This window comes from Prunus avium, chromosome 6 (genome assembly GCF_965620075.1).
Source record: "Prunus avium chromosome 6, drPruAviu1.hap1.1, whole genome shotgun sequence".
In the NCBI taxonomy this organism is placed as follows: Eukaryota; Viridiplantae; Streptophyta; class Magnoliopsida; order Rosales; family Rosaceae; genus Prunus; species Prunus avium.
Window position 1 is genome coordinate 21,436,723 of NC_142289.1, and position 16,675 is coordinate 21,453,397.

The following is a 16,675-nucleotide window of genomic DNA, read 5'->3' on the forward strand; positions in this document are numbered from 1 at the left end:
GTATTCCGTACTTCTAGCGATTGGATTTCACTCAAAACTCACCAAATGACTCCTCCCACCATATTATGATGTTGCCCAAGTTTTGGGCTCGATCCGAAATCAATAGGTGTGAGAAATTGGACAATTCAAGTTCAACGGCAGTTCGTTCCTAATTGGAGTGGTTGGTGTATTCCATACTTCTAGGGATTGGATTTCACTCAAAACTCACCAAATGACTCCTCCCACCATATTGTGATGGTGCACAAGTTTTGGGCTCGATCCGAAATCAATAGGTGTTCCAAATTGGACAATTCAAGTTCAACGGCAGGTCGTTCCTAATTGGAGTGGTTGGTGTATTCCGTACTTCTAGCGATTGGATTTCACTCAAAACTCACCAAATGACTCCTCCCACCATATTATGATGTTGCCCAAGTTTTGGGCTCGATCCGAAATCAATAGGTGTTCCAAATTGGACAATTCAAGTTCAACGGCAGTTCGTTCCTAATTGGAGTGGTTGGTGTATTCCATACTTCTAGCAATTGGATTTCTCTCAAAACTCACCAAATGACTCCTCCCACCATATTATGATGTTGCCCAAGTTTTGGGCTCGATCCGAAATCAATAGGTGTGAGAAATTGGTCAATTCAATTTCAACGGCATTTCGTTCCTAATTGAAGTGGTTGGTGTATTCCATACTTCTAGCGATTGGATTTCACTCAAAACTCACCAAATGACTCCTCCCACCATATTATGATGTTGCCCAAGTTTTGGGCTCGATCCGAAATCAATAGGTGTGAGAAATTGGACAATTCAAGTTCAACGGCAGTTCGTTCCTAATTGGAGTGGTTGGTGTATTCCATACTTCTAGCGATTGGATTTCACTCAAAACTCACCAAATGACTCCTCCCACCATATTATGATGTTGCCCAAGTTTTGGGCTCGATCCGAAATCAATAGGAGTGAGAAATTGGTCAATTCAATTTCAACGGCATTTCGTTCCTAATTGAAGTGGTTGGTGTATTCCATACTTCTAGCGATTGGATTTCACTCAAAACTCACCAAATGACTCCTCCCACCATATTATGATGTTGCCCAAGTTTTGGGCTCGATCCGAAATCAATAGGTGTGAGAAATTGGACAATTCAAGTTCAACGGCAGTTCGTTCCTAATTGGAGTGGTTGGTGTATTCCATACTTCTAGGGATTGGATTTCACTCAAAACTCACCAAATGACTCCTCCCACCATATTGTGATGGTGCACAAGTTTTGGGCTCGATCCGAAATCAATAGGTGTTCCAAATTGGACAATTCAAGTTCAACGGCAGGTCGTTCCTAATTGGAGTGGTTGGTGTATTCCGTACTTCTAGCGATTGGATTTCACTCAAAACTCACCAAATGACTCCTCCCACCATATTATGATGTTGCCCAAGTTTTGGGCTCGATCCGAAATCAATAGGTGTTCCAAATTGGACAATTCAAGTTCAACGGCAGTTCGTTCCTAATTGGAGTGGTTGGTGTATTCCATACTTCTAGCAATTGGATTTCTCTCAAAACTCACCAAATGACTCCTCCCACCATATTATGATGTTGCCCAAGTTTTGGGCTCGATCCGAAATCAATAGGTGTGAGAAATTGGTCAATTCAATTTCAACGGCATTTCGTTCCTAATTGAAGTGGTTGGTGTATTCCATACTTCTAGCGATTGGATTTCACTCGAAACTCACCAAATGACTCCTCCCACCATATTATGTTGGTGCACAAGTTTTGGGCTCGATCCGAAATCAATAGGTGTTCCAAATTGGACAATTCAAGTTCAACGACAGTTCGTTCCTAATTGGAGTGGTTGGTGTATTCCATACTTCTAGCGATTGGATTTCACTCAAAACTCACCAAATGACTCCTCCCACCATATTATGTTGGTGCACAAGTTTTGGGCTCGATCCGAAATCAATAGGTGTTCCAAATTGGACAATTCAAGTTCAACGGCAGTTCGTTCCTAATTGGAGTGGTTGGTGTATTTCATACTTCTAGCGATTAGATTTCACTCAAAACTCACCAAATGACTACTCCCACCATATTATGATGGTGCACAAGTTTTGGGCTCGATCCGAAATCAATAGATGTTCCAAATTGGACAATTCAAGTTCAACGACAGTTCGTTCCTAATTGGAGTGGTTGGTGTATTCCATACTTCTAGCGATTGGATTTCACTCAAAACTCACCAAATGACTCCTCCCACCATATTATGTTGGTGCACTAGTTTTGGGCTCGATCCGAAATCAATAGGTGTTCCAAATTGGACAATTCAAGTTCAACGGCAGTTCGTTCCTAATTGGAGTGGTTGGTGTATTCCATACTTCTAGCGATTGGATTTCACTCAAAACTCACCAAATGACTCCTCCCACCATATTATGATGTTGCCCAAGTTTTGGGCTCGATCCGAAATCAATAGGTGTGAGAAATTGGTCAATTCAATTTCAACGGCATTTCGTTCCTAATTGGAGTGGTTGGTGTATTCCATACTTCTAGCGATTGGATTTCACTCAAAACTCACCAAATGACTCCTCCCACCATATTATGATGTTGCCCAAGTTTTGGGCTCGATCCGAAATCAATAGGTGTGAGAAATTGGTCAATTCAATTTCAACGGCATTTCGTTCCTAATTGGAGTGGTTGGTGTATTCCAAACTTCTAGCGATTGGATTTCACTCAAAACTCACCAAATGACTCCTCCCACCATATTATGATGTTGCCCAAGTTTTGGGCTCGATCCGAAATCAATAGGTGTGAGAAATTTGACAATTCAAGTTCAACGGCAGTTCGTTCCTAATTGGAGTGGTTGGTGTATTCCATACTTCTAGCGATTGGATTTCACTCAAAACTCACCAAATGACTCCTCCCACCATATTATGATGTTGCACAAGTTTTGGACTCGATCCGAAGTCAATAGGTGTTCCAAATTGGACAATTCAAGTTCAACGGCAGTTCGTTCCTAATTGGAGTGGTTGGTGTATTCCATACTTCTAGCGATTGGATTTCACTCAAAACTCACCAAATGACTCGTCCCACCATATTACGATGTTGCCCAAGTTTGGGGCTCGATCCGAAATCAGTAGGTGTGAGAAATTGGACAATTCAAGTTCAACGACAGTTCGTTCCTAATTGGAGTGGTTGGTGTATTCCATACTTCTAGCGATTGGATTTCACTCAAAACTCACCAAATGACTCCTCCCACCATATTATGATGTTGCCCAAGTTTTGGGCTCGATCCGAAATCAATAGGTCTGAGAAATTGGACAATTCAAGTTCAACGGCAGTTCGTTCCTAATTGGAGTGGTTGGTGTATTCCATACTTCTAGCGATTGGATTTCACTCAAAACTCACCAAATGACTCCTCCCACCATATTATGATGTTGCACAAGTTTTGGGCTCGATCCGAAGTCAATAGGTGTGAGAAATTGGACAATTCAAGTTCAATGGCAATTCGTTCCCTATTGGAGTGGTTGGTGTATTCCATACTTCTAGCGATTCGATTTCACTCAAAACTCACTAAATGACTCCTCCAACCATATTATGATGTTGCCCAAGTTTGGGGCTCGATCCGAAATCAAAAGGTGTGAGAAATTGGACAAATAAGTTCAACGGCAGTTAGTTCCTAATTGGAGTGGTTGGTGTATTCCATAGTTCTAGCGATTGGATTTCACTCAAAACTCACCAAATGACTCCTCCCACCATATTATGATGTTGCCCAAGTTTTGGGCTCGATCCGAAATCAATAGGTGTTCCAAATTGGACAATTCAAGTTCAACGGCAGTTCGTTCCTAATTGGAGTGGTTGGTGTATTCCATACTTCTAGCGATTAGATTTCACTCAAAACTAACCAAATGACTCCTCCCACCATATTATGTTGTTGTCCAAGTTTTGGGCTCGATCCGAAATCAATAGGTGTGAGAAATTGGTCAATTCAATTTCAACGGCATTTCGTTCCTAATTGGAGTGGTTGGTGTATTCCATACTTCTAGCGGTTGGATTTCACTCAAAACTCACCAAATGACTCCTTCCACCATATTATGATGTTGCCCAAGTTTTGGGCTCGATCCGAAATCAATAGGTGTGAGAAATTTGTCAATTCAATTTCAATGGCAGTTCGTTCCTAATTGGAGTGGTTGGTGTATTCCATACTTCTAGCGATTGGATTTCACTCAAAACTCACCCAATGACTCCTCCCACCATATTATGATGTTACCCAAGTTTTGGGCTCAATCCGAAATCAATAGGTGTGAGAAATTGGACAATTCAAGTTCAACGACAGTTCGTTCCTAATTGGAGTGGTTGGTGTATTCCATACTTCTAGCGATTGGATTTCACTCAAAACTCACCAAATGACTCCTCCCACCATATTATGATGTTGCCCAAGTTTTGGGCTCGATCCGAAATCAATAGGTGTTCCAAATTGGACAATTCAAGTTCAACGGCAGTTCGTTCCTAATTGGAGTGGTTGGTGTATTCCATACTTCTAGCGATTGGATTTCACTCAAAACTAACCAAATGACTCCTCCCACCATATTATGTTGTTGCCCAAGTTTTGGGCTCGATCCGATATCAATAGGTGTGAGAAATTGGTCAATTCAATTTCAACGGCATTTCGTTCCTAATTGGAGTGGTTGGTGTATTCCATACTTCTAGCGGTTGGATTTCACTCAAAACTCACCAAATGACTCCTCCCACCATATTATGATGTTGCCCAAGTTTTGGGCTCGATCCGAAATCAATAGGTGTGAGAAATTTGTCAATTCAATTTCAATGGCAGTTCGTTCCCTATTGGAGTGGTTGGTGTATTCCATACTTCTAGCGATTGGATTTCACTCAAAACTCACCAAATGACTCCTCCCACCATATTATTATTTTGCCCAAGTTTGGGGCTCGATTTGAAATCAATAGGTGTGAGAAATTGGACAAATAAGTTCAACGGCAGTTAGTTCCTAATTGGAGTGGTTGGTGTATTCCATACTTCTAGCGATTGGATTTCACTCAAAACTCACGAAATGACTCCTCCCACCATATTATGATGTTGCCCAAGTTTTGGGCTCGATCCGAAATCAATAGGTGTTCCAAATTGGACAATTCAAGTTCAACGGCAGTTCGTTCCTAATTGGAGTGGTTGGTGTATTCCATACTTCTAGCGATTGGATTTCACTCAAAACTCACCAAATGACTCGTCCCACCATATTACGATGTTGCCCAAGTTTGGGGCTCGATCCGAAATCAGTAGGTGTGAGAAATTGGACAATTCAAGTTCAACGACAGTTCGTTCCTAATTGGAGTGGTTGGTGTATTCCATACTTCTAGCGATTGGATTTCACTCAAAACTCACCAAATGACTCCTCCCACCATATTATGATGTTGCCCAAGTTTTGGGCTCGATCCGAAATCAATAGGTGTGAGAAATAGGACAATTCAAGGTCAACGGCAGTTCGTTCCTAATTGGAGTGGTTGGTGTATTCCATACTTCTAGCGATTGGATTTCACTCAAAACTCACCAAATGACTCCTCCCACCATATTATGATGTTGCACAAGTTTTGGGCTCGATCCGAAGTCAATAGGTGTGAGAAATTGGACAATTCAAGTTCAATGGCAGTTCGTTCCCTATTGGAGTGGTTGGTGTATTCCATACTTCTAGCGATTGGATTTCACTCAAAACTCACCAAATGACTCCTCCCACCATATTATGATGCTGCCCAAGTTTGGGGCTCGATCCGAAATCAATAGGTGTGAGAAATTGGACAATTCAAGTTCAACGGCAGTTCGTTCATAATTGGAGTGGTTGGGGTATTCCATACTTCTAGCGATTGGAATTCACTCAAAACTCACCAAATGACACCTCCCACCATATTATGATGTTGCCCAAGTTTTGGGCTCGATCCGAAATCAATACGTGTGAGAAATTGGTCAATTCAATTTCAACGGCATTTCGTTCCTAATTGGAGTGGTTGGTGTATTCCATACTTCTAGTGATTGGATTTCACTCAAAACTCACCAAATGACTCCTCCCACCATATTATGATGTTGCCCAAGTTTTGGGCTCGATCCGAAATCAATAGGTGTGAGAAATTGGACAATTCAAGTTCAACGGCAGTTCGTTCCTAATTGGAGTGGTTGGTGTATTCCATACTTCTAGCGATTGGATTTCACTCAAAACTCACAAAATGACTCCTCCCACCATATTATGATGTTGCCCAGGTTTTGGGCTCGATCCGAAATCAATAGGTGTTAGAAATTGGTCAATTCAATTTCAACGGCATTTCGTTCCTAATTGGAGTGGTTGGTGTATTCCATACTTCTAGCGATTGGATTTCACTCAAAACTCCCCAAATGACTCCTCCCACCATATTATGATGTTGCCCAAGTTTTGGGCTCGATCCGAAATCAATAGGTGTGAGAAATTGGACAAATCAAGTTCAACGGCAGTTCGTTCCTAATTGGAGTGGTTGGTGTATTCCATACTTCTAGCGATTGGATTTCACTCAAAACTCACCAAATGACTCCTCCCACCATATTATGATGGTGCACAAGTTTTGGGCTCGATCCGAAATCAATAGGTGCGAGAAATTGGACAATTCAAGTTCAACGGCAGTTCGTTCCTAATTGGAGTGGTTGGTGTATTCCATACTTCTAGCGATTGGATTTCACTCAAAACTCACCAAATGACTCCTCCCACCATATCATGATGTTGCCCAAGTTTTGGGCTCGATCCGAAATCAATAGGTGTGAGAAATTGGACAATTCAAGTTCAACGGCAGTTCGTTCCTAATTGGAGTGGTTGGTGTATGCCATACTTCTAGTGATTGGATTTCACTCAAAACTCACCAAATGACCACTCCCACCATATTATGTTGTTACCCAAGTTTTGGGCTCGATCCGAAATCCATAGGTGTTCCAAATTGGACAATTCAAGTTCAACGGCAGTTCGTTCCTAATTGGAGTGGTTGGTGTATTCCTTACTTCTAGCGATTGGATTTCACTCAAAACTCACCAAATGACTCCTCCCACCATATTATAATGTTGCCCATGCTTTGGGCTCGATCCGAAATCAATAGGTGTTCCAAATTGGACAATTCAAGTTGAACGGCAGTTCGTTCCTAATTGCAGTGGTTGGTGTATTCCATACTTCTAGCGATTGGATTTCACTCAAAACTCACCAAATGACTCCTCCCACAATATTATGATGCAGCCCAAGTTTGGGGTTCGATCCGAAATCAATAGGTGTGAGAAATTGGACAATTCAAGTTCAACGGCAGTTCGTTCCTAATTGGAGTGGTTGGTGTATTCCACACTTCTAGAGATTGGATTTCACTCGAAACTCACCAAATGACTCCTCCCACCATATTATGATGTTGCCCAAGTTTTGGGCTGGATCCGAAATCAATAGGTGTTCCAAATTGGACAATTCAAGTTCAATGGCAGTTCGTTTCTAATTATAGTAGTTGGTGTATTCCATACTTCTAGCGATTGGATTTCTCTCGAACCTCACCAAATGACTCCACCCACCATATTATGATGTTGCCCAAGTTTTGGGCTCGATCCGAAATCAATAGGTGTGAGAAATTGGACAATTCAAGTTCAACGGCAGTTCGTTCCTAATTGGAGTGGTTGGTGTATTCCATACTTCTAGCGATTGGATTTCACTCAAAACACACCAAATGACTCCTCCCACCATAATATGATGATGCCCAAGTTTTGGGCTCGATCCGAAATCAATAGGTGTTCCAAATTGGACACTTCAAGTTCAACGGCAGTTCGTTCCTAATTGGAGTGGCTGGTGAAGATTGGATTTCACTCAAAACTCACCAAATGACTCCTCCCAACATATTAGGATGTTGCCCAAGTTTTGGGCTCGATCCGAAATCAATAGGTGTTCCAAATTGGACAAATCAAGTTCAACGACAGTTCGTTCCTAATTGGAGTGGTTGGTGTATTCCATACTTCTAGCGATTGGATTTCACTCAAAACTCACCAAATGACTCCTCCCACCGTATTATGATGTTGCCCAAGTTTGGGGCTCGATCCGAAATCAATAGGTGTGAGAAATTGGATAATTCAAGTTCAACGGCAGTTCGTTCCTAATTGGAGTGGTTGGTGTATTCCATACTTCTAAAGATTGGATTTCACTCAAAACTCACCAAATGACTCCCCCCACCATATTATGATGTTGCCCAAGTTTTGGGCTCGATCCGAAATCAATAGGTGTTCCAAATTGGACAATTCAAGTTCAACGGCACTTCGTTCCTAATTGGTTTGGTTGGTGTATTCCATACTTCAAGCGATTGGATTTCACTCAAAACTCTCCAAATGACTCCTCCCACCATATTATGATGTTGCCCAAGTTTTGGGCTCGTCCGAAATCAATAGGTGTGAGAAATTGGTCAATTCAAGTTCAACGGCAGTTCGTTCCTAATTGGAGTGGTTGGTGTATTCCATACTTCTAGCGATTGGATTTCACTCAAAACTCACCAAATGACTCCTCCCACCATATTATGATGTTGCCCAAGTTTTGGGCTCGATCCGAAATCAATAGGTGTGAGAAAATGGTCAATTCAAGTTCAACGGCAGTCCGTTCCTAATCGGAGTGGTTGGTGTATTCCATACTTCTAGCGATTGGATTTCACTCAAAACTCACCAAATGACTCCTCCCACTATATTATTATGTTGCCCAAGTTTTGGGCTCGATCCGAATTCAATAGGTGTGAGAAATTGGTCAATTCAATTTCAACGACAGTTCTTTCCTAATTTGAGTGGTTGGTGTATTCCTTACTTCTTGCGATTGAATTTCACTCAAAACTCACCAAATGACTCCTCCCACCATATTATGATGTTGCCCAAGTTTTGGGCTCGATCCGAAATCAATAGCTGTGAGAAATTGGACAATTCAAATTCAGCGGCAGTTCGTTCCTAATTGGAGTGGTTGGTGTATTGCATACTTCTGGCGATTGGATTTCACTCAAAACTCACCAAATGACTCCTCCCACCATATTATGATGTTGCCCAAGTTTTGGGCTCGATCCGAAATCAATAGGTGTGAGAAATTGGTCAATTCAATTTCATCGGCATTTCGTTCCTAATTGGAGTGGTTGGTGTATTCCATACTTCTAGCGATTGGATTTCACTCAAAACTCACCAAATGACTCCTCCACCATATTATGATGTTGCCCAAGTTTTGGGCTCGATCCGAAATCAATAGGTGTGAGAAATTGGACAATTCAAGTTCAACGGTAGTTCGTTCCTAATTGGAATGGTTGGTGTATTCCATACTTCTAGCGATTGGATTTCACTCAAAACTCACCAAATGACTCCTCCCACCATATTATGTTGTTGCCCAAGTTTTGGGCTCGATCCGAAATCAATAGGTGTTCCAAATTGGACAATTCAAGTTCAGCGGCCGTTCGTTCCTAATTGGAGTGTGATAAGTCCATAAATATACTCATTTATGTACTCTCTTTACTTAGGCTTTGTAGAAGAATTAGACTTAAAAAGGGCTTATTACTTCACTTTTCTGATTTTCAGCTTTTCTGCGCTCTTAGAAGGATTTTAAGGGAAAATCAACTTTTCGGAGGAATTTTAGTGCAAGGTCAATTGGAGATGAAAGCTAACACCTTGAAGTTGAATCTGTGATTTTTCCAGAATTTTCTACCGAGCCAATTGGTACAGTATTACAAGTAAAGTTAGCCCACGTGCAGACAGGACAGTTTCGTACATGTTACGTGAATATGAAGAAACGGAAGCCTTCCCGAATTTTCCAAGTTACGTGCTATATATGGTTGGAAAGATAAGACATTTATCTTTCTAAAATATATTTTTCCTGAATTTTCTAGAAGGCCGAAGATCCCCAAATCGTGTGACAATTGGGCTGAGCTGTATTTCCCTGTGGAGTTAGGAATTGTGATCTTTACTTTCCTATTTGGATTCCTTGTTTACCAAGACTTCTTGGACGACTTTTCAGTAAATTTTAGGGTTTAGGACTTTGATTTAAGTCATATAAAAGGCCAGCCAAGGCCCCATCAAGAGGATACACGTCCGAAGGAGATCAACCGCGCAAGAGGAAAAAGCTGCCAGCGAGTTCTTTCTTTTCCTTTCTTCTTTTAATTTTCAGTTCTTATGTATTTATTTTTGAGTTCATCCCAGAACATGAGTAACTAATTTCTTGTTAGTTAGGGCTTAATCTTGAAGCCCTAAACATGATTTCAATTCTATAAACAAGTTTGAATGGATTTTTCAGTTTCTACAAGCGGGATGATTTCGGTTTCTCGATGTTATGTGAAGTCTGATATTTTGTTTCTTTGAGTAGCTAACTTTGAAGCATGTATCGGAATTAAATTGTTGTAGAACATAGGTCAATTGCCATATTGAATGTGTTCTTGTTTGCAACGAATAATTGGGTTAAGAACTAGTTATGAGAAATCGATTCTTGAATTCCTAATAACAAATGCCATGTTTTAGGGTTTTTGTGACACTCATATTCTCTTTGATCTTAATGGATTCTTGATTGTTAAATTGAGTAAATGCCATACTGGATTTCAATTAAGAATACAAGTATTGATGTAAATGCCATACACTTTACATACACTTAAGAGAGAATCATACAACTCGAGTCAAATGCCATGATCTTGTTGTGAGTGTCGTCATCATATGCTTGCTAGAAATTGATTATCTATTGTTGTTTATGGATTGATTGATTGTTTGGAGGTGGATAGTGAGTCCTAGCTATTGTTCTTGATTGATTTTAAACTAATTTCTCTTAAACTCTAATTTAAATTCTGTTTTGTTTTCTTTTATTTACAAAATCAAATCAAAACCCCCTTGGTGTTGGCGTGTGTGTGGAAGTCCTTGTGATTTCAATCTTTATTTTGTTTTCGTGTTTAATTGTGTTCTAGTTTTCTTTGTGTGACATTGATAAACATCTCTTTAGATTACAATCTCTGTGGGAATGACCCTTGCTTGCTTACTATACTATCATTTGATTTGTGCACTTGCAAGGTTTTAATATTGTTGTTAAAAATTACCAACAAGTTTTTGGCGCCGTTGCCGGGGATTGTTTATCTAATTAAGTTTTGTTTTCAATTTCAGGTATATGCTGGGACGTCGTTCGCAAGGTTACAAGCTTATACCATACGACCCTGAACTAGAGAACACACTTCGTTATCTCCATCGAGATAAAGATACGCAAGCTACACTTCCAATCAAGATGGGAGACGAGTTGGCACTCAACAACCTCACCCGACCTTTGAAGGATTTCACGGTTCCTAAAGCATTGGACCAGCCGTCATGTATTGCGTATCCAGCCACTACAACCACCTTTGAGATCAAGAGTGGCACCATTCACCTTTTGCCACAATTCTATGGCAAGCCTGGGGATGATCCTCACATACATATCAAGGATTTCTTTGCCGTGTGCGCGACTATGCACAATGGAGGGATTAGTGATGAGGCAATCAGATTGCGTTTGTTTCCATTCTCACTTAAGGAACGAGCCAAGGAGTGGCTCTATTCTTTACCTAGTGCATCTATCACTACATGGACAGCATTGGCTTCCAAGTTCCTTGCAAAGTTCTTTCCAGCTCAAAAGACAAACCGTATTAGGAAGGAGATCATGGGAGTGCAGCAACTAGATGGAGAATCATTTCATGAGTATTGGGATCGGTTTCAGAGACTCCTAGCTTCATGCCCTCATCACCAAATTGAAGATTGGCTACTTATGCAATACTTTTATGAGGGATTACTCGATTCGGAGAGGATGATGGTTGATGCTACTAGTGGAGGAGGCTTGATGAACAAGAGTGCTACTGAAGCTAAGGAGATGTTTGAGAACATTGCAGCAAACTCTCAACAATTTAATTATCGGAGAGCTCCCCCAAAGAAAGCAGGTGTTTATGAGGTAAGTGCTAGTGATATTGGTCCTCAAATAGCTAATTTGACTAACCTTGTTAAGCAGTTAATCCCTCAAGCACAAGTGTGTGCTGTGTGTGCTAATCCCGGACATCCTACGGAGTCTTGTCCAAGTTTGTATGGTGATGGAGAAGAGATGGCTCAAGCACACTATATGCAGCAACAAAAGCCAAGAAACGATCCATTTTCTCCCACCTATAATCCGGGATGGCGGCAACACCCTAACTTTGGATGGAAGAACAACCAAAACGTGCAAACAACCCCAGTTCAACAAAATCAGTTTGTTCCTCAACAAAATGCACCACCACCACCTCCTAGGCAAGGTAAGTCTTTAGAAGAGTTAGTTAATTCTTTGGCATTAAGCACTCAAGGTTTTATGCAGGAAACAAGGCAAACACATACACAAATGTCTACAGCAATCAAGAGCCTTGAAAACCAAGTTGGACAAATTGCAGCCTCCTTGAGTCAAAGAGAGCCAGGACAGTTTCCAAGCCAAGTAATTCCAAATCCTAATGGAGGCCATGAAACCGCAAAGGCGATTACTCTTCGAAGTGGAAAAGAGGTGGGAAAGGATGACAATGAGGAGAGAAATTCAACCAAAACAGTGGCTGCCCCCTCTCCCAAGCTTACGGTTCCAAGTGACAACTCTAAGGTAAGTTCTCTTGTGGATCATTCGATTACTTCAAAGATTCCTTTTCCTCGTAGGTTTTTGAATTCAAAGAAGGAGCAAGTTTCAAAGGATATCCTAGAGACTTTCCGAAAAGTGCAAGTGAACATTCCCTTGCTCGATGCGATCCAACAAATTCCAAGCTATGCAAAATTCCTCAAAGATCTTTGTACAAATAAAAGGAAGTTCAAGGAGCATGAAACCGTGGCCTTAAGTGAAGAAGTTTCAGCCGTGCTATTGCATAAATTGCCTCCTAAACTAAAGGATCCAGGGAGTTTTACTATACCTTGTCTCATTGGAAATCAAAGGTTTGAACATGCTTTATTAGACTTAGGTGCTTCAATTAATTTGATGCCTTTTTCTGTTTTTGAATCTTTAAATTTAGGTGAGCTTAAGAAGACTTCCGTGAGCATACAATTGGCTGATCGATCAATCAAGTATCCTAAGGGAGTGTTCGAAGATGTTTTGGTCAAGGTGAATGAGCTAATATTTCCAGCCGACTTTCTAGTGCTCGAGATGGAGGAAGTTCCTATTCCTGGAAAAGACCTTCCATTGATTCTAGGACATCCATTCATGAGAACAGCAAGGACAAAAATCGATGTGTATGAAGGCACTCTCACAATGGCATTCGATGAGGAAACCGTGGAGTTTAAGGTATTTGATGCTTTAAAATATCCTAATGATGATCATGCTTGTTTTTCCATAGATGTACTTGAGCAGGTGGTACAAGAAACGTTTAATGCATCACAAGGAGAGACGCCATTGGAGAGGGCACTCATCCAAAGCCCCAAAACTGTGAATAAAGAAGGGAACACAGCTGTACTTGAAGCCGTGAATATGCTTGAGGCCTTGCCTCCCCAAAGAGGTAAGTCTAACTCTATTTTTGAGCCTCTTCCGTTATCTACTAATAAGCTTGTTCCCTCTATTGTGAAAGCACCACAGGTTGAGCTAAAACCCCTTCCAGAGAACTTGAAATATGCATATTTAGGTGATGAAAAGACGCTGCCTGTAATCATTGCTTCTAATTTGAGTGCATCTGAAGAAGACAAACTAATTAGAGTTCTAAGGGAGCACAAGACTGCCCTAGGTTGGACCATTGCAGACATCAAAGGTATAAGCCCTACAAAGTGCATGCATAGGATCCTTTTGGAAGGAGAATCTAAACCTACAAGGGAAGCCCAAAGGAGGCTGAATCCGGTGATGAAAGAAGTTGTTAAGAAGGAAGTTTTGAAGCTTTTGGACGTGGGAATTATATACCCCATTTCGGATAGCAAGTGGGTGAGTCCCGTCCAAGTTGTTCCCAAGAAATCCGGAATTACCGTTGTGAAGAATGAAGACAATGAGTTGGTGCCTCAAAGAATTCAAACGGGTTGGAGAGTATGCATAGATTATAGAAAGCTCAATACCACGACACGTAAGGATCACTTTCCGTTACCATTTATTGATCAAATGCTTGAGCGTCTTGCAGGTCATAGTCATTATTGCTTCTTGGATGGATACTCTGGATACAATCAAATTGCCATTGCTCCGGAAGATCAAGAAAAGACCACCTTCACCTGTCCATTTGGTACGTTTGCTTATAGGCGTATGCCTTTTGGTTTATGTAACGCACCTGCCACTTTTCAACGTTGCATGATGTCAATTTTTTCTGATATGGTGGAGGAGATAATCGAGGTATTTATGGATGATTTTTCTGTTTTTGGTGATTCATTTGATATTTGTCTTCACAACCTTTCTTTAGTGTTGAAAAGGTGTCAGGAATGCAATTTAGTGCTCAACTGGGAGAAGTGCCACTTCATGGTACAGCAGGGTATTGTCTTGGGTCACATTATCTCTTGTCGGGGAATTGAAGTGGACAAGGCAAAAATCGACATTGTGAGAAGCTTGCAGCCCCCCAAAACCGTGAAGGAGATTAGGTCATTCCTAGGACATGCAGGGTTCTATAGGCGTTTCATCAAGGACTTTTCAAAGATATCAAGGCCCCTATGTCGGTTGCTTGGCAAAGATGTGGAATTCGAGTTTAATGAAGAGTGCTTGGCTGCATTTAACAAGCTTAAGGAGCTTTTGACATCTGCCCCTATCATGCAGCCTCCAGATTGGAATTTTCCCTTTGAGTTGATGTGTGACGCCTCGGATTATGCAGTGGGGGCCGTGCTTGGACAAAGAGTGCACAACGTACCACATGCCATCTATTATGCTTCCCGGACTTTGAATGATGCTCAGTTGAATTATTCAACTACGGAAAAGGAGTTGCTTGCTGTTATTTTTGCTTTAGAGAAATTTAGATCATATCTTATTGGCACTAAGGTAATTGTATTCTCTGATCATGCAGCACTTAGGTACCTCCTCCACAAGAAGGACGCCAAGCCGCGACTGATTAGGTGGACTCTCTTGCTTCAAGAATTCGATTTGGTGATTAGAGACAAGAAAGGGAGTGAAAACGTGGTGGCTGACCATTTGAGTAGGCTGGTGCACGGATCCAATGAAGAAGAGGACGTGCTTCCTCTACGTGAAAGTTTCCCCAATGAGCAACTCTTCACCTTCGAAGCCAAGGACCCTTGGTACGCTGACATTATCAATTACAAGGCTTCAAAACTGATTCCAGAGGATCTCACTCGAGCTCAAAAGGATAAGCTTGTGAAAACAAGTAAGTATTATGTTTGGGACGATCCATACTTATGGAAATATTGTCCAGATCAGATTGTTAGAAGGTGCGTGTCCGAATCTGAATTTAATTCTATGCTTGCCTTTTGTCATTCATCTGCATGTGGTGGACATTTTGGTACTAAGAAAACAGCCCTTAAAGTATTGCAATGTGGTTTTTATTGGCCTAGCTTGTTCAAAGATGCATTTACTTATTGTTCCACATGTGATAGATGTCAAAGAACCGGTAACATTAGCTCTAGGAATCAAATGCCTTTAACGCCTATCCTTATTGTTGAAATATTTGATGTGTGGGGCATTGATTTTATGGGACCATTCCCTTCATCTTATGGCTTTATTTACATCCTTCTTGCTGTTGACTATGTCTCTAAATGGGTGGAAGCAATTCCTACCCGGACTAATGATTCAAAAGTTGTTTTGAGCTTTGTGAAGGACCACATCTTTTCTAGGTTTGGAACACCAAGAGCCATTATCAGGGATGGAGGCAGCCACTTTTGTAATAGGTCATTTGAGGCACTTTTAAAGCGGTATGGAATTACACATAGGGTCTCAACACCTTATCATCCCCAAACAAGTGGACAAGTGGAGATTAGTAACCGAGAAATCAAGCAAATCTTGGAGAAAACCGTGAGCCCTACAAGGAAGGATTGGAGCTTGAGACTTAATGATGCATTATGGGCATATAGGACAGCCTACAAAACCCCCATTGGTATGTCTCCTTTTCGTTTGGTTTATGGTAAAGCATGTCACCTTCCGGTTGAACTTGAACATAGAGCATTTTGGGCAATCAAGAAATTCAATTTCGATATGAAAGAGGCTGGAGATGCAAGGCGACTCCAATTGAATGAATTGGATGAGATGAGGAATGATGCCTATGAGAGTGCACGAATTTACAAGGAAAAGACTAAGGCATTTCATGACAAAGCAATTCAAAGGAAGACCTTTGAAATAGGACAGAAAGTCTTGCTCTTCAATTCACGTCTCCGGCTATTCCCAGGTAAGTTACGTTCTAGATGGTACGGTCCTTTTGTTGTTACTAATGTTTTCCCTCATGGTGCAGTTGAGATTGAAAATGACAAGACGGGAAACATATTTAAAGTGAACGGACATCGCTTGAAGCCATACTATGAATCTTTTGAGTTGGGAAAAGAGAGCATGCACATGGATGCACCACCCCCATCTATTGTTTAATCATCTAAAGAACCGCGTCTGGCTGTAGACTTTAAACTTAGCGCTTCTTGGGAGGCAACCCAAGCATTCTTAACTTTTATTTTTAGTTTATGTGTGATTTCTCATATAATTTTCATATTTTTTGTTTTTGTTAAGTTTTGCATCATCAAATAATAGATTTTGTGTTCCAAAGAAAAAAATTCACATTTTTTTTAGCCCTAGAATGTTTGCAGCACATTTCAGATGTGTTACAGA

General features: G+C 41.0%; 1 protein-coding gene across 1 annotated transcript; it reads left to right on the forward strand.

Moving 5' to 3' along the window:
• Positions 1–10,822: 10,822 nt before the first annotated feature.
• On the forward strand, positions 10,823–16,451 carry LOC148293814 (uncharacterized). Its single transcript, XM_088254607.1, has 2 exons — positions 10,823–15,303; positions 15,796–16,451. Exons 1-2 carry the CDS (start codon positions 11,105–11,107, stop codon positions 16,439–16,441), a joined length of 4,845 nt encoding a protein of 1,614 aa, XP_088110733.1. The 5' UTR covers positions 10,823–11,104; the 3' UTR covers positions 16,442–16,451.
• The last annotated feature ends 224 nt before the right edge of the window (positions 16,452–16,675 follow it).

Coding starts and splice junctions, on each gene's coding strand:
- LOC148293814 (XM_088254607.1), top strand. CDS start 11,105: ATGCTGGGACGTCGTTCGCAAGGTTACAAGCTTATACCATACGACCCT. Junction 15,304..15,795: donor CAGATTGTTAGAAGGTGCGT/GTCCGAATCTGA, acceptor AATTACACATAG/GGTCTCAACACCTTATCATC.